This window comes from Lycium barbarum, chromosome 12 (genome assembly GCF_019175385.1).
Source record: "Lycium barbarum isolate Lr01 chromosome 12, ASM1917538v2, whole genome shotgun sequence".
Taxonomy (NCBI): domain Eukaryota; kingdom Viridiplantae; phylum Streptophyta; class Magnoliopsida; order Solanales; family Solanaceae; genus Lycium; species Lycium barbarum.
The window spans coordinates 16,602,742-16,628,363 of record NC_083348.1 but is presented as its reverse complement, the minus strand read 5'-3'; the positions used below and the strand labels follow the sequence as shown (position 1 = coordinate 16,628,363).

General features: G+C 37.7%; 1 protein-coding gene across 1 annotated transcript; it reads right to left on the bottom strand.

The window, feature by feature from the left end:
* Positions 1–15,670: 15,670 nt before the first annotated feature.
* Positions 15,671–23,202, bottom strand: LOC132625014 (uncharacterized). Its single transcript, XM_060339781.1, has 13 exons — positions 22,980–23,202; positions 22,781–22,893; positions 22,591–22,701; positions 22,441–22,501; positions 21,914–22,003; positions 21,351–21,445; positions 21,150–21,203; positions 19,307–19,444; positions 17,881–18,010; positions 17,666–17,780; positions 17,442–17,511; positions 16,619–16,690; positions 15,671–16,066 (listed from the first exon to the last, which is right to left on the bottom strand). The coding sequence occupies exons 1-13, from the start codon at positions 23,158–23,160 to the stop codon at positions 15,959–15,961; spliced, it is 1,338 nt and encodes a 445-aa protein (XP_060195764.1). The 5' UTR covers positions 23,161–23,202; the 3' UTR covers positions 15,671–15,958.
* Positions 23,203–25,622: the final 2,420 nt, after the last annotated feature.

The following is a 25,622-nucleotide window of genomic DNA, read 5'->3' as shown; positions in this document are numbered from 1 at the left end:
AAGGCCTTTCCATCACACGGTATACGCACATTCGAATGTCAACGAACCGTGACCCATTGGGGACTCACGAGGTCCATATACCACTACTCTGAAAAATCCTCGGATCACGGTCTCGACATATCATTTCTCAGCCCCTTAGGCTCATATACCTGTCAACTAGCCCATTGACTCATAATCATCATCACTTCGTTCGGGATCATTTCCCTTCGTACCTTTCATTAGTATCATCAATGCATATGAGATATCATGATAAATATGAATATGACATGCTCCACAACAAGAAATCAATGCATACGGTAAAGGACCTTACCTTTAGTCATGATAAGTATGCAGGAGATATATGATGAGCATGGATATGGCATGCATCATAATAAGAAGCAGGAATACACATAAGATTTCCTTTTTCAAGTTCTCATAATCACAAAGTTTCCACCTTTAGCTTCTTATACACAATAAAGTTTTGTCTCAAGATATATCATCACTCCATTCGAAAACATTTCCCTTCAGACCACATATGTATACTCAAATATATACAAAGCATGAGATACCAAATGAAGTATGATTATGACATGCACAATAACAAGAAGCCAATAAATACAGTAAAATATCTCATCTTTATTCATTATAAGCTGTAAAGGCCTATCTTTAGCTGATTACGCAATAAAGTCATTATCTTAGCTTCTTTTCCACTTTTCGACGATCATTTAGGGGTGATGAGTATCACACACAACAAATAAGGCTGACACACAATCAAAGAGATAGGAAATGTGGGCTTCATACCCCACTCACAGATCCATAGGATCATACTATCTACCAGCTAGTGCCCAAAACTGTTATGTCCCGTGTTTTCGTATAGTTGGAAATCGGAAAATAATTACGACTTGTGTGTTATAAGGAAATATTTTGATTTTAGTGAATGTGACTATGTTGGCTATGGAATCATAAATGTTAAGACATCGGGGAAGACCGAGGATAAATTTGAAATTTCGGAAATTAGTTTCGGGAATCACAAAACGGGACTTTTCAAGAATTGGGCCAAGGAAAATATGACACAAAGTTGAGGCCCAAAACTTGTGAAGTGGCCGGCCATATCCATGGCCCAAGCCTCTTCCTTAATGATCATGTGCTATGCACATGATCAATTATATGGATATATATGATTCACACTTAGTAATTATCAAGAAACAAAGCAAAAATCAAAGAACACCACAAAACAAGGGTTCGGCCGAAGGCAAGAAAAGAAGAGAAAAAAATTTCCCAAGCTTTGTTGTTGATCCAAAAATCTTACTTTCTACATAGTTGTGAAGTGCTCAAGACCCTCTTCAACGGGGCATAATTAGTTTGGCACAAGAACTACGTTTACGACAAGTCGGGTTTTCAAGAAAAGGTAAGAATTTTGCCCCTTTAATGTTATAGAATTGATATGAATATGTTAAGGATTGAGAATAGACGAGAATCCCGTAACTTTGATGCTTATAGAAAGCCGTGGGTGTGTGTGTTGGTGTTGTAGCCGTGAGTTTCATGAAGTGCAAAGGCATAGGAATTTTATCTCGTTTAGTTGGTTTGTGGCGTCGTTATAACATTTAGGACGTAAATGATTGATTAATGAATTAAATTGGTGTTGGAAAATGATTTCAGACATTATCGGAAAGTGTATGGCTTTTGTATATTTACGTATATCATTGTATATCTTTGATGCTAAGGACTTTAAATATGATTTATTGTTGATGTTAATGAATTCAGAATCAAACGACGCAAGTTAGAACGTTCGTTGTAAGTTTTGGTGTTTTGGGAGAATTATGGAAAGTAAGGGATTTTGGGCAATTTCGTGTATGGCTTGGAATGCATTTGGAATGTGATGGCATAATCTTGAATGAGTGAATGAATACAATAATATGGATATAGATTTGGAATTTTGAAGTTTGAATGAAAGATTTCCAACTTGTGTAGTAAAGTAGGCTTTTGAAGTTTGAATATGGTTTATATTGTTTGATGATGTTTGGGGTTGTTGTTGTTGATGTATTTTGAGCCGAGCTAAGTCTCGGGGGTGTTAGATTTATAGGGGAAATGCTGCCGAAATTTCGGTAGACAAAAATGAAGTTAAAGGCATTTTTAAGCCTAAGAATCTCAATTGGTAACTTTGACCATTTGCAGATTTCGGACGAAACGGGACTTGACTTTTGGGAGAGCATACGACGTTTGTAAGGTATGTAAAGCTTCCCACTTCTTCCTTTGGCATGTCTTAGTGTGATAGGCGAGTATTGGAACTTCTGGAGCATTTCTGCTCCTCGAAACCCGATCCACAGAAAAGTTACTATTCATTCAATTCAATTGAAGCCTAAGGGCTCTATTTTGGCTAGGATGCCACCAATCGCCCGAAACCTATTGAAATGTGGTCGGGTAACTTAGAAAGGATTATGTATGACCTTTTGGCCCCTAAATGTTCGTAAATTATGTTCGCCACCTCAATTTGACTCGAGGTGGGCCCGCTAACCCCGAGACGCCCTATTTGTCTTATTGGGCTATCTTTGTGAATAAAGTTTGATATGATACTTTCGATTTTGGAACTCCCTCCTATGAGATATATTTTGAATATTATGATATGCTAAGCTACGTTTTGAGCCATACGTACCACTTTGGAAACTTTTGTGCAACGGATCTTTGTATCGACTAAGTATTCGCTTATTTTGTGCTATGGAACGATTTGTAAAACTATTATGTTTTGAAAGACTATTTTGAAGTATGATTTGCATTGTTTGCTCACGACTCCGCTCGTGCCTTATTATGACTTCGTTCACCGGTTCCCGGGCCGGTTATGATTCGTGCGCCTTACGATACTTCGGCCGTATGCTGTGTTACGGTTCCCGAGGCTTCGTCATAGGGTCGGGTTCCGTTTGGAGTTATGCTGTGATATGGCTCGTGATGTGATACGCTCACCTATGTTTGTGTTTGTGTTCGGAGATACGGAGAGTTGAAACCTTCTGGTGTTATGCTGTGTGTGGCGCCAGCGTCGGAGTGGCGACCACGTTCTTAAGCGTTTGCATGATTTCGTTTGCATTATGTATGCGTATATGATTTTGATACGGATTTTGACAACCCGATTTGTACTCCACTTTGTTATCTGATTTGCTTTCAGTTTTGATCCATATTTCTGTACTCCGTGCTTTACATACTCAGTACATATTTCGTACTGACCCCCTTTCTTCGGGGGGCTGCGTTTTATGCCCGCAGGTGCAGATATTGGTGATTCCCTACTGTAGGCTTCACTCCCTGCTATTTCGGAGTACTCCTCTTTGATCCGGAGTCCACTTTTGGTACAGACTCCTTTTGCTCTGTATATATTCTGTACATTTGACTATTTGGGTACGGCAGGGCCCTGTCTCGCCATATGTCTTTGTTTTGAATTCGTAGAGGCCTGTAGTCATATATGTGGGATGAGGGTCCTGTATGTGTTGGTTTGATTTCGTTTTCTGGTCTTAAAGCGGTCTGTTCATTATGATGGCCCCAAATGGCCCTTATGCTTACGTTTGCACTTTTGACCGGCGATGTCTATTCCGCCGCTCAGTTTGTATTTGATATGGCATTTTGATTTGGTGCGACCGCTTAAGACATATTTTGATATAAATTACGTTTGATATGATTTCGTAAAATTCGGAAATAAGTTTGGATTTGATAATGAATATGTGATTCGGTCTGGGTACCCAGGTAGGGTGCTAGTCGCGGCCCACGGGGCTGGGTCGTGACAAAAACATGGCATTCAGACGAACTATACAATTTAAATTGCACAAGTTCCCATAACATGTCACCAGTACCCGATACAAGGGCCCGTCACCTCACGAGTATCGAGATTCCCTTATTATCCCCGTTACACCCTCTTACTTAGTTCAATTTATCAACCACAACGCTTAAGTTAGAGTTTACAGTCTCAACATGCCTGGTAAGAAGTCCAGCCAAATCACAGTATAGCCTTGCCTTTCGGTAGAGCTTCCGAATGATCCAATCTGCTCAAATACAGATTAAGCGTAAGAATACAAGGCAAACGAGGCCCATACTACCTTATAGAAGATTTGGGTCCAAAAAGTCATCTCATAGACCCCGTTCCAAACCCCAAAGGTCAATTTCGTAATTTTATTCAAAAACGGTTTCAATATGGTCTAATTAGTATTCTAGTAAGTCATGCGAATCCATTGATACCCATAATGTCATTCGTTAATCTAAACCCAAATTAAGCCCTAAAATTAGGATTCCGAGCCACAAAGAGCAAAATAGGAAATTAGTCCCAAAAATCAGTTTACCCAAGATTTATAGAGTCCATAACTCAAAACTTAGCCAAAACTATCATCACTTTCATGCTCAATTGAAAGAATCTTAGTCTCATAAGTTAGGGTTCCAAAACCCACAATTCCCCTCCCTAAGTCATGATTTCTAGCATGAATTTCCATAATATTAGGTGATATAATCATAAAGGAGTAATTAGGAACTTACCCACTTGAAGAACCTTGAACAATCTCTCCGAATTCACCCTTAGCCGAGCTCTCAACCTTCAAATATGTGAATGAAAGGTCTAATAACGAAATGGGGAATAAATATCTAAACCTGTTCAGCGAATAGCGAACTTGCGCAACTTTCCTAGCATCCGCGAGTCTGTTCGTGCAGAAAATACACTGCAGGGGTGAAATCACTTAAGATCTCGGAGGTGTGCACCTGCGGACCAATCCACGTAGGGGCGACTCCGCTTCTGCTTACATAACTGCGCAATAGTGAGACCCCAACATTATTTCCCAAATCTCGCGCATGCGGGCCTCCTTTCTCAGGAGCGATACCGCAGGGGCGGACAGAGGCTCGCAGGGGTGAGTACACCAGAACCAGCAAAAAGCTTTTTTTTTTTTTTACTCTCACACCCCAAACCCCGAGTCTCTCACCGAACCTCCCCGATACAAATAAAATATGCAACCCCACATAAAAACATGCTAAAACTCACTCGCGCACTTGGAATTCCTAAAAGAGGTCTCGTTGACTAAGTCAACCTCGAATGTGAAAAACCAACTTTCCAATCAAATGTCCAAAATGCCCCCAAGACACACAAGAACTGAATGAAATACACAACCAGCCTATATTCGACGAGCTAATGGAACCGACGAAATTCTAAAAATGATATAATTTCTGCCGATGTTGACTTTAGTCAACCCAATATGTATGAAATGCAAAAACTCTCATTTTCTCACTCAAATCACATATGATTTCCTTGGGAATTGAGCCACCCCTCCCCAAAAGTCAAATATATCATAATGAAGCTATTGGGAAAGGTCAAAAGGGGTAAAATGGTCTAAAGTGCTAAAATGACCTAACGAGTAGTTACACCATGCTGTCACCAAAGTTATACGAGGTTAGACATGCCTATCTTATGTTTATAAGGGTTAAAGTTCATGTTTAGTAAGTTATGGAAGGATTAGAGGATAAGTAAATTGAAGAAAATACATTTCGACAAAGTTTCGTTCTGGAATTATTTTATACGAACTCTATTGTTGGGATACAGACCCTATCCTAAAATACTGACCGTATTTTGGGAGTTATAATTGAATAGAGAAGGATAATTTTGAGGTTGAGAAATACAGACCATATATACGGTTCGTATAAAATTATACAGCCAGTATATTGGTCGTATATTTTTATACGGACCGCATTTCTTTGTCGGTGGATTTTGCTGTTTGTTTATATTACGACCTCTCCTCATTTTTAAGTCACTTTAACTCAAACCTAAGTTTGTATAAGCCCTAGAAATCCTTTTCCATCATATTCAATCACTCTCCAAGTAAAAGTGAGGGATCAAAAGAGAATATTAAGTGTTTAAAGAGTCTAAAGTGATCATGGAAGCTTATTTCTCCTCTTGGTAAGGGTGATGGAGGATGCTTCAAGATGAAGAACTCTTGGAATTGATGTGTTCTTGAGTTCTTAAGGTAAGAGTCTATCTTAACTTCATATTGATGAGTGTATATAATGGATATGCTAGGTTTGGAGGGAAACGAGTTCGAAAAAAAATTCAAACTTGAAATTTTAGTTTGTGTTGGCATGTAATCTAACTTGAGTGATGTTGTAAGTATGTTTTTAAACTTAAACCTGGTTTTAAGGATAGTGGTTGGTGTTGTGATTGTATTGAGGGTGCTATACTTGATACAATTGGAAGAAAAAGGTGTATAAGTGTTGTATACAAAGCATATTGGGCTATTTTGATATAAATCTTGAGGTGAGTGGTGATGTGGAATTAAAGAGACTTATATGAGGTTGTTGTTATGTTGTTGACTGTTAGGTGAGCAGTAGCGACTAAGGAGATTGGAAAATTAGCCAACAGTTTCATTTGGGGTTTTGGTTGACGACTTGAGGTATGTTAAGGCTAACTTTTCTTCTTTTGGCATGATCCTTATGAATGTAACGTAAATGTAACGTTACTACATAATGATCCTATTCTTAGGAGCTAGGGATGCTCCATGTTGATTCATGTTCTAGAATGTTGTTTCCAGTAAGTCTTTCTTCAGATTTAATATGTACCTTTACAGGCTGCATTCATTTTATCCTATGTACCTTTATATATTCTCATGTTACCCTCATGCCTTACATACTCAGTACTTTGTTTGTACTGATGTCCTTTTCTGGGGGCGCTGTATTTTAGGCCCGCAGGTTTAGGTAGACACATTGACGGTCTGCCCCTGAGGCTGTTGTTCAGCTGATATTGGAGCACTGCTATTGTTTTGGAGTTGTTGTTGTGCTTTTGGTACGTTATACTTTTGTGTACATATGGGTATGGCAGGGCCCTGTCCCGACCTTATTAAGTCATATACTCCAGTAGAGGCTTGTAGACAGTCATGGTATAGACGATATATGGCCCCCTCGGCTTATATTTTTGTTGTGTAGTATTTCATAATGGCCTAGTCGGTTTGCACAGTCTTTGTCCAGTATAGTCTTATAGAATGTCTTGTCGGGCTCATCCTTCTTCAGCATATTTCTCATATGACCTAACAGATTTCCATCTGATGACCCTCGAGCTCTACTCTTGTTGTGATTATAATATGAAAGAAAGTTTAGCGGTGCTCGACAGGTAGGGCCCGGGTGCTCATCATGGCCCTCCGATTTGGGTCGTGACAAATTTGGTGTCAGAGCAGTTACGTCATAGGGTTGTCTACAAGCCATGTTTATAAAAGTCTTGTTGATGGTGTATTATGCACCACACTTATAAAGGAGGTTGCAGGGCATTTAGGAACACTGTTTTTCTTTCTTATCTTAGATCATGCGATAGAGCCATACCATCAGGATTTCTTTTCTAATAACATACTATGATTTTAGTGATGCCTGTGACGAGGAGAGCTTTGGCTAGCCCGAGAGGCAAAGCTGCGACATATGAGGGTACTAGTCGGGTGCCACCAGTAGCTGCGGGCCATGTTAGTCCCAAAGTGAGGCCCCATCTCAGTCTTCTCAGAGCCCTTCCATCCCAGTGAATCCCAGAGGGGCAATAGCTACAATACCCCTAGTTCCTTCACATGATGCATCAGGTCAGGAGATGTGAGATGTTATTTCGTTATTAACCCAGTTAATAGTTGCTCAGGCTCAGCGACAGGGTACAGGTATTGTTAGTGATAGGGTTTGAGACTTCATCAATTTGGACCCCCTAGAATTCTTTGGATCGAGACTAGATGAGGAACCGCAGAATTTTATAAATAGGATGTTGAGGACATTGAGAGTAATGCGTGCTTCTGACACTGAATCAGTAGAGTTGGCTTCCTTTTGTGAGATGTTGATGTCCAGTGGTATCAAACTTGGGAGTTGTCTAGAGGGGCTAATGCACCCCTAGCAGTATGGCAGGAGTTTACAGAGGTTTTCCTTAGACATTATTTGCCAGCGGAGGCCCGACGGGCTCGAGTTGATAGGTTTCTAAATTTACGCCAAGGGAATATGAGTGTTCGGAAGTAAAACCTTCTTTTTAATTTATTAATCAGGTATGCTCCCACGATTGTAGCTGAGATGGAGGATCGGGTACACCGATTTGGAACTAGACTTGGGTTGCATTTGATTAATGATTGCATAACGGCCTCACTCCAGACAGGTGTAGATTCTCGCATTCAGGCATATGCTCAAGGCCTCGAGAAGCGTAAGCAGCAGCATATGGCTGCTAAGCGAGAGCGTGACAGGGACTAGAGTAAGAAAGCTAGATCTTCTGGTTTCTTTGGTGAGTTTAGGGGTGATCATACACAATAGTTTTCTTGGCCTTCAGCCTATCCAGCGGCTAGTGATCCTTCACAGTTTCCAAGACCGAGGTTTTATAGACCCACTTATTCTAGGCCAGGCCAGAGCTCCAAAGTTTTCGGTTCCCAATTCAGAGGTGATTCTAGACAGATGAGGCCATCTCTACCACGATGCGCTCAGTTTGGTAAGTTACACGGCGGACAATGCCGTTTGGGTTAAGATGCGTGTTATACCTATGGTCAGCCAGGCTATATTATGCAAGATTGTCAGTTGAGAGGTGGTGGAGGTGTAGTTCAGCCTACAGGATCTGCAGCTAGTTCTTCGGCATCGGTACGCCCTACAGGGCAAGGCTCTTAGACAGTAGCCAATAGTAGTAGAGGCAGAGGTAGAGCGTCCAGTTCGAGCAGCCTCAGAACCGCATTTATGCATTGGATGGTCAATAGGACCTTAAGTTATCACCTGATGTTGTCATAGGTATACTATCAGTTTCCTCCCATAATGTATATGCGTTGATAGATCCAGGTTCTACGTTGTCATATGTTACCCCTTTTATTGCTGGTAAGTTTGGGGTGGAACCCGAGTCAATTAGATCTTTTGAAGTGTCTACACCTGTTGATGATCTCGTGATAGCTAGACGGGTATACAGAGGTTGTGCAGTTATAGTCCGTAATCGCCATACCGTAGTTGATCTAATTGAGTTGGATATGGTGGACTTCGATGTTATTATAAAAATGGACTGGTTGGCCTTTTATTATGCCAATGTTGGTTGCAGAACCAAGGCAGTTAGATTTTAGTTTCCAAGTGATCCAGTCTTAGAATAGAAAGGTAGTGCAAGATCACCGAGAGGTAGGTTTATTTCCTATCTCAAGGAAAAGAAAATGATTGCAGAAGGTTGTATTTATCATATAGTTATAGTTCAGAATGTAGAAGAAGATTCGCCGACTCTCCATTCAATCCCAGTTGTTAATGAGTTTCCAGATATATTTCCAGAGCTTCTAGGTCTTCTGCCAGAGCGGGAGATTGACTTTGCTATCGATGTTTTACCAGATACTCAGCTGATATCTATTCCACCTTATAAGATGGCACCGACTGAGTTGAGGGAGATGAATGAGCAGTTGAAGGACTTGCTTGATAAAGGCTTTATCAGGCCTAGTAAATTGTCGCGAGGAGTGCCTATGTTGTTTGTAAGAAAGAAAGATGGCTTGTTACGAATGTGTATTGACTACAACCAGCTGAATAAGGTGACGATAAAGAATAAGTATCTGCTCCTGAGGATTGATGATTTGTTGACCAGTTGTAGGGTGCCAGGTATTTCTGAAAATAGATCTGCAGTCAGGTTAGAGTCAGAGAGAAAGACATTCCGAAGACAACTTTCCGGACCAGATATGGTCACTTTGAGTTCCTTGTGATGTCTTTTGGGTTCTTATGCGCCAGCAGTATTTATGGATTTAATGAACCGCGTATTCAGGCCCTTCTTAGATCAGTTTGTGATTGTATTTCTCGATGACATTCTAGTCTACTCTCGATCAGAGGCTGAGCATGCGAATCATTTGTGTGTTGTGCTCAAGGTTCTTCAGGATAAGAAGTTGTATGTGAAGTTCTCCAAATATGAGTTTTGGTTAAATTCTGTGGCTTTTCTGGGGTATATTGTATCAAATGAGGGCATCAGGATTGAAAACGAGAAGCTAGAGGCCGTGAAGACATGGCCTAGACCCATAACACCGACGGATGTTCGTAGTTTTTGGGGTTAGCAGGATATTACAGGAGATTTATAAAGGGCTTCTCCTCTATTTCAGCACCATTGACAAAATTGGCACAGAAAGCAGCTAAGTTCTAGCAGACAGACTAACTTCAGTGCCAGGTTTGACATTTCTAGAGAGCAAAGTTTTCAGGAGTTGAAGAGCAGACTGACTTCAGCGCCGGTTTTGACACTTCCAGAGGGATCAGAGCATTATGCTATTTATTATGATGCCTCGAGTGTCAGATTGGGTTGTGTGTTGATACATCACGGTAAAGTTATTACTTATGCTTCAAGGAAACTGAGGAAGCATGAGAAAAACTATCCGACCCATGATTTGGAGTTAGCAGCGGTGATTCATGCCTTTTAAGGTTTGGAGACATTATTTATATGGTGTTCACGTTAATCTTTACACAAATCATAAGAGCCTTCAGTACATCTTTAAGTTGAAAGAGTTGAATTTGCGTCAGAGGTAATGGTTGGAGCTGTTGAAGGATTATGATGTTGATATTTTATACCATCTAGAGAAGGCGAATGAAGTAGCTGATGCCTTTATCCACAGATCCATAGGTAGTCCGTCCTACGTGCGAGCAGAGAAAAGGGATCTAGCGCAAGAGCTTCATCAGGTAGCCAGCCTAGGAGTTCGATTATTGGACTCAGGTGATGCAAAAGTTACAGTTCAGAATCCGGCGGCATCCACCTTAGTAGCTGAGGTTAAGGAACACCAATATGAGGATCCTTCTTTGATTCGGTGTAGGGAGATGGCCCCACAGAAAAAGAAGTCACCTTTTGAGATTTCCAGAGATGGAGTTTTGAGGTATCGAGGCAGATTATGTGTTTCGGATGTTGCAGGGTTACGTCAGTAAATTTTAGTAGAAGCTCATTATTCCCGCTATTCTATTCATCCAGGGTCAACAAAGATGTACCACGATATCAGAGAGTTTTATTAGTGAAATGGTATGAAGAAGGATATAGCGGAGTTCGTGGCCCAATGCACCAATTGTCAACAGGTAAAGGTTGAGCATCAGAAGCTTGGTGGGTTGTTGGGGGATATAGAGATTCCGACTTGGAAATGGGAGGCGATTAATATGGATTTCATTACAGGCTTACCTCGTTCTCAGCGTAAGTTTTATTCGATATGGGTGATTATTGATAGGCTTATAAAGTCAGTGCATTTTCTACCTTTCAAGACTACTTATTCCACGGAGGATTATGCGAAGTTATATATTAAGGAGATAGTGCGACTTCATGGTGTTCCAGTATCTATTATTTTAGATAGCTGTGCGTAGTTTACAACTAACTTCTGGAGATCTTTCCAGAAAGGATTAGGGACACAGCTGAGTCTTAGCACAACATTCCATCCCCACACAGACGGGCAGGCTGAGCATACGATTCAGACGCTTGAGGATATGTTATGGGCATATGTTATAGACTTTGGAGGTAGTTGGAATGATCATTTCCCACTTATCGAGTTTGTGTGTAATAATAGCTACCACTCCAGCATTCAGATGGCTCCATATGAAGCCTTATATGGACAGAAATGCAGATCACCTATCGAATGGTTCGAGATTGGGGAATCAAAGCTAATAGGACCAGATTTCATCCAGCAAGCAGTTGATAGGGTTAAGCTTATTCAGGAAAGACTATTGGCTGCTCAGGGTCGCCAGAAGTCTTATGCAGATAATCGACGACGATATTTAGAGTTTCAGATAGACGATTGGGTATTCCTGAAGGTATCGCCAATGAAGGGTGTTATGAGATTTGGTAAGAAGGGAAAGCTTAAACCTCGCTATATTGGGCCTTATAGGATTGTGCGGCGAGTAGGCCAAGTGGCTTATGAGTTAGCTCTACCTTCAGACTTGGAGTTTGTACATCCAGACTTCCATGTGTCTATGCTTCGTAAGTGTATTAGAGATCCTTCCAGGGTTGTACCTGTTGATGATGTACAGGTTACAGAGCAGCTATCATATGAAGAAGTCCTTATTGCCATTTTAGATCGATAGGTCCGTAGGTTGAGAACCAAGGACTTGGCTTCAGTAAAGGTCCTCTAGAGGAACCAGAATGTTGAGGAGATGACTTGGGAAGCTGAGGAGGAAATAAGAACCATATATCCACACTTTTTTCCACTTCCAGAGGAGATCCAGGATGAGACATCATAGCCTTCATGTGCATATATGTTACTACACTCTATTATTGGTCATGTGGGGCCATTGTTGATATTGACAGTTGTGGCCCTACGTGGCATTATATAGTTTGGTCTGCTGCGTGACAGGTTGGTAGTAGTACAGTTACAGAGGAGTCTCTATTGAAATTTCTATAAGATCTCTAAAAATTTAACATTCGAGGACGAATACTTTTAAGGGGGAAGGATGTTACACCTCGTAGTTTTAAACGTTGAGATTCGTCATATGTTATTTTCCCTAGTATTGGACACCAGGGTTGTCTCCGAGGTTATACAAGGTTGGATACTCCTATCTTATGTTTATAAGGGTTTAATTTCATGTTTAGTAAGTTATGGACGGATAAGCGAGTAAGTGAATCGAAGAAAATACATTTCGACAAAGTGTTGTTCTGAAATTGTTTTATACGGACTGTATTGTTGGGATACAGATCGTATCTTGAAATACTGACCGTATTTTGGGAGTTATAATTGAACAGAGAAGGCTGATTTTGAGGTTGAGAAATACGGACCTATATACGGTCCATATTTCTTTGTCGGTGGATTTTGTTGTTTGTTTTTATTACGACCTCTCCTTATTTTTAAGTTATTTTTACTTCAACCTAAGTTCATATAAGCCCTATAAACTCTCTCCCATCATATTCAATCACTCCCTAAGTAAAAGTCAGGGATCAAAAGAGAAGATGAAGTGTTTAAAGGGTCTAAAGTGATCGTGGAAGCTTGTTTCTCTTCTTGGTAAGGGTTTTGGAGGATACTTCAAGTTGAAGAACTCTTGGAATAGTTGTGTTCTATAATTCTTGAGGTAAGATTCTATCTTAACTTCATGTTTATGAGTTTATATAATGGATATGCTAGGTTTGGAGGGAAACGAATTGGAAGAAAGTTTTAAACTTGAAATTTGAGTTTGTGTTGGGATGTAATCTAACTTGAATCATGTTGTAAATAAGTTTTTAAACTAAAACCTTGTTGTAAGGATAATAGTTGGTGTTATGATTGTATTGAGGATGTTATACTTGATATAATTGGAAGAAGAAGGTGTGTAAGTGTTGTATACAAAGCATATTGGGCTATTTTGATATATCTTGAGATGAGTAGTGATGTGGAATTAAAGAGACATATATGAGGTTGTTGTTATGTTTTTTCCTATTAGGTGAGCGATAATCATTAAAGAGATTGGAAAATTACCCTATAGTTTCATTGTGGCGTTTTGGTTGACGATTGAGGTAAGTTAAAGCTAAATCTCCTTCTTTTGGCATGATCCTTATGAACGGAACGTAAATGTAATGTTACTACATAATGATCCTATTCTTAGTAGCTAGGGATGCTCCATGTTGATTTATGTTCTAGAATGTTGTTTCCAGTAAGTCTTTCTTCATATTTAATATGATTCATAGAATTCCATGTTGATTCATGTTCTAGAATGTTGTTTCCAGTATGAGTATGCTCTAGGTTGATTCGTGTTTTGTGGGCATCATCATTATCATCATCCTCATCATGTGATCAGCTCATCAGGTGGTAGTGTGTGTATAACGCTGTCACCTTCCCCATACCCTATATATAATACATAATATACTCGTACATACCATATATATATGAGCATATATATAGGGTATGGGTAGAACTATCAAAATGGGCTGGCCCAGCCCAACCCAACCCAGCCCTAAAGGGCCAAAGAATTAAATGGGCTAGGACGGGCTGACCCTTTTGATTGAAGGGCCTGCAAAACGGCAGCCCAACCCAGCCCTAAGCAGGCCGCGGGCTAGGACGGGCCAGCCCTTTAAGTTTTTTCGTCTTCCGAAATAATATTTTCGAAGTGATTTTTGGTACAATTTGAACATGAAACTTTTGCAATATGAAATATAATCTTCTACCACCCATTGTTGCGCAAATTCATATCAAGAAAATAAATATAAATTATTATTTTTAATCACTAATTCAGATCACGTTCAAAAGAAATTAAACATAATATAAATTCTAAGACTAAAAATATTACTCCAGTTTCTAATTACTACTTAGTAGTAAGTACATTCTTTTTTCTGACCCAGCCCAACCCTTGAGGCCGGCGGGCCCAGAGAGGCTGGGCTTTTGAGCCTCACTTCTATATGGGCCAAAGAAATCTTAGTCCAACCCTACTTAAATAAAGGGTTGGGTTGGCCGGCCACGCGGGCCAAGCCCATATTGACAGCTCTAGGTATGGGGAAGGTGACAGCGTTATATACACACTACCACCTGATCAACTAATCACATAATGAGGATGATGATAATGATGATGCCCACATAGGCTTATATGATATGATGGGATGACCATAAAGGCTTGACAGGCGTTATATACGCATATATATGTACGGCCCTTGTGCATGCATGCGCAGTAATTATGCATATCATTGGCCCACAGAGGCAGTTCAAACGTAGGTTGCATTCATTTTATCCTATACACCTTTATATATTTTAATGTTACCTTCATGCCTTACATACTTAGTACTTTGTCCTTACTGATGTCCTTTTCTAGGGGCACTGCATTTCATGCCCGCAGGCTCATGTAAACAGATTAACGATCTGCCCTTGTAGGCTGTTGTTCAGCTGATATTGGAGCACTCCTCTTGTTCCGAAGTTGTTGTGTTTTTGGTACGTTATACTTTTGTGTATATACGGGTATGGTGAGGCCCTATCCTGACCTTATTATGTCATATACTCCAATAGAAGCTTGTAGACAATCATGGAATAGTTAGGCAATGTATGGCCCCCTCAGCCTATATTTTTGCTATATAGTATTTCATGATGGCCTTGTCGGCTTGCATAGTTTTTGTCCATCATAGTCTTATAGAATGTCTTTCCGAGCTCATCCGTCTTCAGCATATTTCTCATATGACCTAGCAGATTTCCATCTGATGACCCTCGAGGTCCACTCTTGTTATGATTATAATATGAAAGCAGGTTTAGCGGTGCTCGGCAAGTAGGGCCTGGGTGCCCGTCATCGCCCTCCGATTTGAGTCGTGACAATTTGAATCCGCTTGATTAAAATCTGGGTCCGCCATTGGTGGGTAATGTTTTATAGCATATCTTATCAATTTTTTCTAAACAGTAAATAACTTTTAATTAAGCCTTTTAAATTCTGCTCAACTCTTCTGTTCGGGAGAAAGGGAGATATGATCAATGTAAAAGTTTAAGACGAGGTGCTTTTATATTATCCAAATCTCAAAGTCTATGTTGATTCCTTTGCATTTTACATAGCACTAGATTTCAGAGATAAAGGTGTTTACTTTGAATTACTCCCTTTGATTCTTGAAACTTTGACGAAGCTGGTGGATTCTTTTTCCTCTTGAAACTATCCAACAATTCTTTTCTAAACTACTAGAAGGTTTAAAACTTGTCAATTGGTTCTTTAGACAATAACTACGACGAGGGAGTACTAACAGAGTCCACAGGAACTATTATATACTATCTCCTTCACCAAATTTTGTAAATAACATAGCAGGGAAGGAAAGTGAAAAATAAAATTGGGCAGAAGCACTACAAAGAGGAGAAATTTTGCTTCATACTAGTCATCTATGTCAGAGAAATGTATCATCTAAAATAAAACTGAAGAAAATGGCATTGTCGGATTGAAAAAAATACATGTGCATGGAGAGCTTATCTCATATCAAGTTCCCACCACTACTGCGTGTAGTAGACAAGCATACGTATTTTGCCAAGTTTTGTTTCCTGGACACATGTGTACAAGACATATGAGCCCCACTGAATGTATCTTTATGTTGGTAGCTTACAGAAATTTACAGAAGATCATTGTAGACTTCTCATGTCCTCGATTATGCCAATAATATTGATTCACGAATAGCAAAATTGGGAGACACGGCATTTCCATTTACAAGAACTTGTTTCAGAAGATTCACTCGCACAGACATGAATTGATAGTGCTGCAGTAAAAAGAACAATTATTAGTGACGAGTGACAAAATTTGGCTGACAGGTTATTGTAAATCACACAAGGAAGGGAAATGGTTAATGTGATTAATATTCTTCCAGCACTAAACCTCCTGTACCCAATTCCTCACATGCCAAAAGTAGCTACCTTAATTCATTTGGAAACTTGTTATTGTTATTTACTAATTCAGAAAAGGCAAGAAATGACTCCATGTTCCTGTTTAGGGAAGACTGCTCTGCATCCAATCACTTGCAATCAAGAAAAGTGAAGAATGATACAAAATTAACTAGCTAATGACAGTAACCGTACCACCGACACCATATAACCATTGCCAGTTTTTCCATACCATTGACACCAAATTACCATTGCTAGAGGCTCAAGTGCACCAGTGTTGTAAGGTGGAGTTGACAGACAAAATGACAGGATATAAATTGACAGAACACATTAAATATATGGTGCTTACAGGGAAAAAAAAAACTGAGAGAGAAAGCAAAATGACATATTTGGAATACCATTTATAGTGAATAATACTATAACGAATTTACCTTTCCTTCCCAATCAAAATCAACAAATTTGCAAAAGGGATCCAGTAGTGTGACCTGATCTCCTTGTTTAATCTGCCAACATGGTTGGTTAATTAATGGTGTGAAATCTAACGGGGAACTGGATCACTCTATGGTGAGCTGATGTAAAACAGTGTTGTCATGACTCATAGTTCCTGTGTCATTTTTCATTTCTTTTCCTTTTTATTTCTTTTTGTCCTTCCGAAAGCAACTTCTCATAGGCCATGCCTTTTCTAAAAGACATGACATTTATTCACTAGACTAGATAATAATTGGGTGGGGATGACACAGGCCAAGATCAGATTTTGAATGAGATGGTCACCATAAGAGAATTATACAAACATATATTAAGGCTCACTTACGAATTATTTAAGCGGAAAATGGAATTTTTTATTATTGAAGGATGGACGGATGAGAGAATCAAGGTAAAAATGGTGCTCCATGATATAGCATAGGAACAAACAAATCCAGTTTACAGAAAATTTGGAATGCTACTTTAGTATTCTCTCCTTTTATCTTTAGTGCTTAGTTACGTATTAAAGAAGTGAGGGTGCCTCTCCTTCATCTAATTTTTCACCCAGGAAGTGGCAAAAGGGAGGAAAGATCCTTCACTTATTTTGTAGGCAGGTCGCTGCTGCAGCAGTTTAGCAGCAAACTAACATGTCAATCTGAAATTTATTTGGTGCTTCTCTTGCATGGGTTTCTCAAAGATACTCAAATTGACAAGACCACTTTTTCCTATGAATTAAGATCTTAACGGACAAATGTACCAAGAAACGTTAAAGTAGCATAAAGTAGTGCTTACTGCTTCCTTCTGTATGCCGAACATTAAAAGTACAAAACTATTCTCATTGGAGTCACAGAGCAGATAGTATCTGTAGAACAAGAGTATACATTTAAATTTAAGTATTTCAGCATAAAGTATGGCTGCTCAGCCAAGTAACTTTCACTTTTATTGGAAATGTTGAAAATGATCAGAGTGATAAAATGATTAACTCGTGTGGGTTCCTCCAAGATGAAGTAACTTACACTGGAGCTTTATATTTATATTTAACTAAGCACCGGACTGCTGCTATAACTGCAATCCCTTCGTTAAGTCCTTCAGTTAAGAGATCCATAGTTGCTCTGTTATATGAAGGGTTCACTGCAAGAAAGCACATTACCTCAACTAATAGACAAATAGCTTAATCTTATATCTCAATGTTTGCAGTTAAATACTATCTACAAAGAATGTAAAGCCTTACAATCAATAGTAGCAAGTGACTGGATCAGGGAAGACACACTTGTTTCCGTACTCTTTCCCTTGCTCTTTCCCTTACTCTTTCCTTTACTCTTCCCCTTACTCTTGTTATTGCTCTTATCATTACTCTTACCCTGAAAATCAGGATCATATAATTCAAATGCATCTCCTTCATAGTGTCTTAATAGCTTCCAAATAATAAATATTTAAAAACTGAGAAGCCAAGGCATTATTTTTTAAAGGACTATATCATAACGTTCCTGTTTCTTGAAAAGAATTCAAGAAATGAAAGCAGAAGAAATAACTAAAATGTGAAGAGGAAGAATACCCCAGGTACTTTTCAGTCAATACAAAACTCAACTCTTTGAACAAATAAATTGGACTATTTAAGGACATAGGATATGATCATTACCTCAGGTCCTTTTCTATCTAGACATGTCCTAGGCTTAATGCTTAAATCTTTTCTCCAAATGGATACCTTTATTGTGCCTCAATACCTTCTGCAAGTATTTGTATGTGGTGATAAATAAGTTTTCCTTTTCTCTTTTTTAAAGTTCTTTTCATCCAGTAAATGAAAAGAATTCAGGAATTTTTTCGTCGAAGCTAGGAGAATTTTCCAAGGTTTTTGGTGCAGCCATAGTAGAGTTACCAATTTGATCACTTGATCTAGTTTAACACAATGATACAAATAATACTGTTACTAGCTTAGACACCCAACTTGAATATATCTATCCAAACAACTCTTAACTCCACATAATCTTAGCTGCCAATTGCAGTTTCCTAGCCTCTACTTGTTTGGCAATATTCCTATAATCAATCAATCAACTGCTCGTTAATCCTACACATTAAGTAAATTTAGAAATCATTGAAAAGCATGGAGTACTATTTCATGTTACATTTGACCCCTGTAGCTACCATTAGTACTTGTTACCTAGGGGTTGTCAGAGCAAAATTTTGTAGATATTGTCTGGTTATCTCAGAAGCATCCCAAAGACCTACCTCATCATACATTATGTTATATCAGGAAGCAGAAGGCTTTCTCCGGTAACTCTGATGATGAAATCAGTGTTTAAACAGGTTAGTGTTCCACATTAGTGACAGGTATGTGTGAACACATCAACACGCTTCACTTAGTAGTGTTGCGAGTTGGACAAGTCAGATGTACAATTGCAAGGAGTGTGACTCCTTGAATACCTCTTGTTAGTAGTTATCACTGGCCTGCACTTTGCATATATGCTGGAAACAATGCACCTTTGATCATACACATTTCCTTTATGATTCCAATGTCGTAACCACCCCATTCTTAATGCAATAGATTGAAATATTACCTAAAGATGCTTTATATATTACAACAACAACAACAACAACAACCCAGTGACTAAAGATGCTTTATATATTAAAAAAAAAAAAACACAATTAAATAATCTTACCTGAAGTTGTCCTTCCAATTTGTCAAGAAGTTGGAGCGTCACTTCCACTTGATTGGAAGCATCAAGAGAAGGAGTCTCTAATTCAGGATCTGATAATCCAATTAGGGATTTCTTGTAGTTCTCCAGAAATCTATTCACCTGAATATACAATATCAGTTTGCCCAACATGGCATTGAATTTTAAGTAGGGGGAAAGTGAAGACTTTATTTAGGATATCATGATATATGTAAACATAATATGTGAAGATGAATAAAGGTGATCTTTCTTTTAAAGACTCTTGGTTCTTCCTTCACTAAGCATATGAACTTTCCAGCTTGAAAAAATCTGGACAAGAATAAGCACAGAAAAAGCTTTTACATAGGCAGTAGATATAGCTGAAGTCAATTCTTTTTAATCAGACTATCTTTCTAATTTGAAGCTGTACTGCACTATTTACACATTTGTTCTTCTAGATTAGATTATTTCGTACAAAACTCAATTCAACATGTCACTGATCACTGCAGATCTTGTAATAGTCATTTAGTGATCTTTCGTTTTGATATAAGATTTATCTCCTAGAGATTGGGGTGTCAAATATGGCCTAAAAGATAAAGACCCGCCTAAACTGTCCAAAATTTTATGGGTTGGTTTCAAGATAATTTCATATTGGGCTGATCCCATATAGCCTATTTTAAATTGATCTCTAACTTAGTCCAATACTAGCCCAATTCTAGCCCGATTTTAAGATTTACTTAAATTTGAGTTTATTTCTTGAGATTTACTTTTTTTTTTTTTATGTATACACATTTCTTGAATCATGTATCTTATAAATTTGTGGTGTGTTTGATATGAAGTAAAATACTTTTCACAAAAAATGTTTTTCTCGAAAACATTTTCCATCTCAAAAATATTTTTCACGAAAAAATATTTCAGGAAAAATATTTTTCGTGAAAAATGTATTTCTAGAAAATATTTTCCACGAAAAATGTTTTTCTAGAAAATAGACCCTTCAAAAAAAACCGGGTCAAGTTGGGCAGGTCATGACCCAGCCCATTTCAGTTCAACTCGTTTCAGCCCAAGTAACTTTTGGGCCAATGTTAGCCCAACCATTTATTACCTCACCCCATTCTGATTGGGCCAATTTTAGCCCAACCCGCCCATTTGACACCCCGACATAGACTCGATTCTTAACTACCAGAAAGAGGTAACTAATACAATGAGTTATTATCAGATTATGTTTTCACGTTCGACTTTGTTTTTCTCTGTTAAGTTTCCTGTGCTTCCTTCTCGTATTATAACCTGTATCCTCGTGTGGTTCAAAGTACACCTTGTGCAAGTATCTGCTATTTCATGAAAGAATCCTTCTATCTCACATCATGTCTTTTTCCTTCTCGTTTACCAACTTTTGTCTTATCTGTAAAGTTTCCAGTGTCTTCCTCTTGAATGGTTTCATTCCTTTGGATCTTTATATATGAATATAAATCCTAATGATTCTCAAATCCTGAGAGGGGAAAGCATATTTAGAGGCATTGTCTGCAATCTTTAAGATGATCAAAGAAGGTGTATCTGTGATCCACACATGAAGCCACTGTAAAGGTGAAAAGTAAAATGAGAAAAACCTTAATAAGAGTTGCAAACTTATATCCCTTCCTTGCTGCACAGTGCAGCCGTACAACTTGACACATGGTCTGTTGGCTATGCTCTCTTTTCTTTCTTTTTAGTTTTTCTAAATCTGGTTCTTGAATAACATGATCATAAGAATATGCGGTGATAATTAGCAACAATTGAAAAGCTTGTGTTAAAGATCCTGTATGATAGAACAGTTCATAAGTGAAAATCAGTTTTTTTTTTTTCAAAAACTTACAATGGCACAGTCGTATAGCAAATTGGCGTTTGACGCCATTGCATCAATTTTCTCCTGAAATAGGATAGAAAATCAGAAGACACTTCCAAGTATCTAAAAATACAAGGCTTGCCCTTGCCGGGCTCGCACTGAGCAAATACTGTACATCTAAAATTCATGTCAAAATAAATATATGAAGACAAGATCGTAAGAACTACTTACAGCGTTCTCGTATGCTTCTAATGCCAGTGGAAGATTATCGTAATTCCATCCTCCAGTCAGAAGAAAGGAAGTGAGATATGCACTTCCTATGAGATCTACCAACCAGATGAGAAAGCTCAATGAAACGACTTGAAAATTGGATTTATCATAATGTTTATTATAGCTAAAACTATGTGCAGGTACCAGTTAAAGATCTAACTACACTAAAATGAGAGAAGTAGAATTATAGTTGAGCAGGACACCTGAATGTTTTCATGAGTATAACATACACTTTATAAAGTGCCATGTACTACGCATATGCTACTTCATGGTTCCATATACCAAAGTATGTAATATCTGCGCCTTAATCTGTCTTTAACATAATCATATGCTACTTCATAACTATAGCTATACAATAAGTGAAGGGTGAACTCATTCATTGACAAACACAAAGTAACCATTTGGAAAATTGGCAAATCTGATAGTGCTAAAGTACAGAATGTTTATGACACAATATCAGAGAATCTCAGAGGTAAGTGATTAAAGTTGTTCCTCTTTTAACTAGATTCTGTTTGCAGTCTTACGAAAACAACGTCCGTCCATGTTATCCAGAGCGAGTGTCATTTGGGCATATTTGATGCATTCATCAAGTTGTTTTGCCAGATCTTCAGCAACTGCGAAATAGATATACAATCAGATCAGCAGCAGCCACTAAGAAAAAAAATGTGAATATAGATGTTTTGAATTTCCTCCATCAGTTACTATTAACATAATAAGAGGATTATACATTCTCTGTCATTTGTTAAATGAAGATTTTAAACTGAAAATGGTAGAAATCATATTCGATTAAAAGTCAGATTTCACATTGTTGCTTTCTATGTCAGATATCAACAGGAGTTACACTTAATGTGTGCACAAATTGTCTCTCTGTGCAATGCATGTCTTCTATGAAAGCATCTAATTAAGGATAGAATTAGAACTTCAACACACATGTTAATGACATATCGCAATGTAAGCAAATAACCTTTGATAAATTTTTATCTCCCTGGAGAAACGTAAATTAAGAATAAAAAAAACAGAAGAATCACACCATAGAGTGGCCAGAATTCACCTGGTAAAAACATCAGTTCAAGCTCTGCAAGTTGACGTAAAATTATTCTACTATTTGGATCCTACATAAAATAAAAGATGAAGAATCCATCAAAATAAGGTAACGAGAGAGCGGAAAACTTTAGAAGTGAAGAAGCAGCGAAATAACAACCCTTTCGAGGACAAACTCCAAGCATTTTTTAGCTCTCTGGTAATCTCCTTTCTTAGCGACACACATGGCGAGGTGATTCCAAGCATCAAACAGAGACGGATTCAATTCAGTCTGGAAGATAAAATTAACAGTAAATTCAAAGAATCAACAACACACATATTAAATATGTAATTCAGCTCATTTGACTCACAGCTTGCACTAGATGACGCTCTGCTTCTTCCTTATAAACATTAGGAATTGCATTATACAACCTTCCTTTTACATACTCGAATATTGAACGTTCATATTCCGATTGCCTCTTTTCTGCACGAATGGAGAAATTAAATTGAATGCGGTTTTTCCTGGAGAATTAATCCATAAAAGAAAGGTATACATACATACATACATACCTTGAGGAATTAAATCGAGGATTTCGATGTACGAATTAATTTGATACTCGATATCAGAGGTTGTCTCGTCTAGATTTGACCAGTAATTGTAGAAACAATCCACCATTTTAAGTGCATTTGGTATCCAATCCTGGTCGGTGACTTGTTCTGAAGTAGAAGCTTCTCCAGTTGGAGTGCTCATCTCTAGCTGGATTTTTGGAAGCTCAAATGCCAACTGCAAAGTTTGTTAAAACTAATGGCAGTTATGGTTTACAATAATTTTTGGGTGGGAAATTCTGTTTCTTTTGTAGTACACGCTTTCTCCATCTCCTATTTTAAGAATTTGCCTTGCCACCCCAAGAAGTTCTTGTAATATATTTTTTACCCATGATGTGTTTAGTTGCGTTACGGAGAAGTTAGAATCTCATATTTGCATTTGCAACCGGATGGATTACTTCCTACTTTTATCATTTCTCTTAACATGGTTTAACCCCTTTTGTTTCATTAATTCTTATAAATGTCATTTCTAGTCGCAAATACACTTGATCATTGCAAAATGACAGCTAATAGTGGCGGAGCCACTTTCAAGCAAGGGTTCATGTGATATCCTTGTTCTAAATGTTTTACTTGTTATACATATATATTACAAGCCAAAAAATCCAACCCATAATAAATACAAGGGTTGAATCCCTTTGATTTGAAATGATAGTTTGATATAATCTATTTTTATATAAGTTGAATCTCTTTAATGAAATCTATGGCTCCACCACTGATTGACACCGTAAATAATTTGTATTATCGTAAAATTTAAACGGTCTTTATTGTAAATTATTTACTCTATTTTTACTGTTACGACATTATATTTGATATAAGTAATTACATATTGCGAGTCAAGTTAATTCAAGGGTATAAGAAATTTATGCATTGTCATGCACAAAAGTCTATAATTGATTCAAAATTTGGTCGATCATTTCAGTCGCATTTCGAATCCAATCATCTTTCTCATCAGTGGAGATTTGTTCCTTCTCTGTAAAGTTTGTTACGGTAGTTAGGATTTTTTGGGTGGGAAAATTTTTGAATTTGTAGTCATCTACTATTTTAAGAAATTCCCCTCTCACCCAAATAGTTTTTGTAATATCCTTTTTCACCTGTAATGTTTTAGGCTTAGAATCTCATATTTGCATTTGCAACAGGATGGAATTGGGTTGCTTTTTTTAAAAATAATAATAGTAATAAGAAAGCGAGTATAAATACAAAAACTTGAACATTTTTGGTTTCTTCATATTGTTAGTGCAGATTCCGGATAGATACTTAAATTAAAAGAAATAAACAAGGTTAATAGAAATCAATAATTTTCAATATGCAAATAGTATGAGTTCCCACTTTTTTCATTTTTCATAACATATATAGTTTAACACCTTTTTGTTTCACTAATTCCTATAAATATTAATTTCTAGTCCCAAATACACTTGATCATTGCAAAAATGACAGCTAATACATTATTTAGCACTTAAAGTTTGTGCATTGATAATGTAAACAATTTTTGCATTGTCGTGTATAATTTAACCACTTATTGTAAATTATTTACTCTATTTATAAAATTATCACATTATATTTGATATACATAATTACATGTTGCTAGTCAAGTTAACGCATGACGCATTTTAAGGTGTGAGATTGAAGGCTGAAGCTTAATTGCAAACTGCAAAGTTTGTTAAAAGTAATGGCGATTATGGTTTACAATAAAATTTGGGTGGGAAATTCTGTTTTTTTGCAGTATTCTGATGAATCAAGCTTTCTTCATCCTACTATTTTAAGACGCTGTCCTGCCACCTCGAAGAGTTTTTGCAGTAATCCTTTTCACCATAATGTTAAAAATGTGTTACTTAGAATCTCATACTATTTGCATTTGATATTTGAACCGGATGGATTGCTTCGCATGGTGAGTTCCCACTTATTATCAATTTTTGTAACATAGTTTAACCCTTTTTTGTTGCATTAATTCGAATAAACATCATTTCAAGTCGCAAATACACTTGATCATTGCAAAAATGACAGCTAGTATATTATTTAGTATTTAAGTTTATATATTGACAGCAGTAGCAAGGGGTTCATATCAGAGTAAAGATCTGATCTAGCCACATAGGTCCATTCAGTCGCCGACGGAAGGATCAACCACTAGGTGAAAGTATTAACTGTTAAGGAAGGATCAGCTTCAGCCATAGCTAGAGAAGATAATAGATATGATAAGCCAAATTTAGACGGGTCAAAATAGATAAAATTCAATTAAAGAATTTTACACTACACAATAGCCAAATAAATACACAATCAACAACTGCAAGTTGTTGTTCATTGAGTGTATATACCGTCAACGCCTACAAGTTGTGACGGATAGGCAAGTGAATTTTTTTCAACTAGCAGGTTAGAACTGAATCCAACACATTTAATGTTTATTGTGTCAAGATGATTCAAGTAACAAGCGATAATTCAACCACCCAACACGATCTAATCTCCGGTATTTTTATTATGCTTTTTAAAAAGAAAAGTGAAAGTTCATATATTTTCTTAAATTGTTAGCTTAATTTTTTTTCAATTTACATAAATCCTAAATTTATGATTTTATATGTTCGAATTGGAGTTGAATTTTGATCCATTCTATTGTAT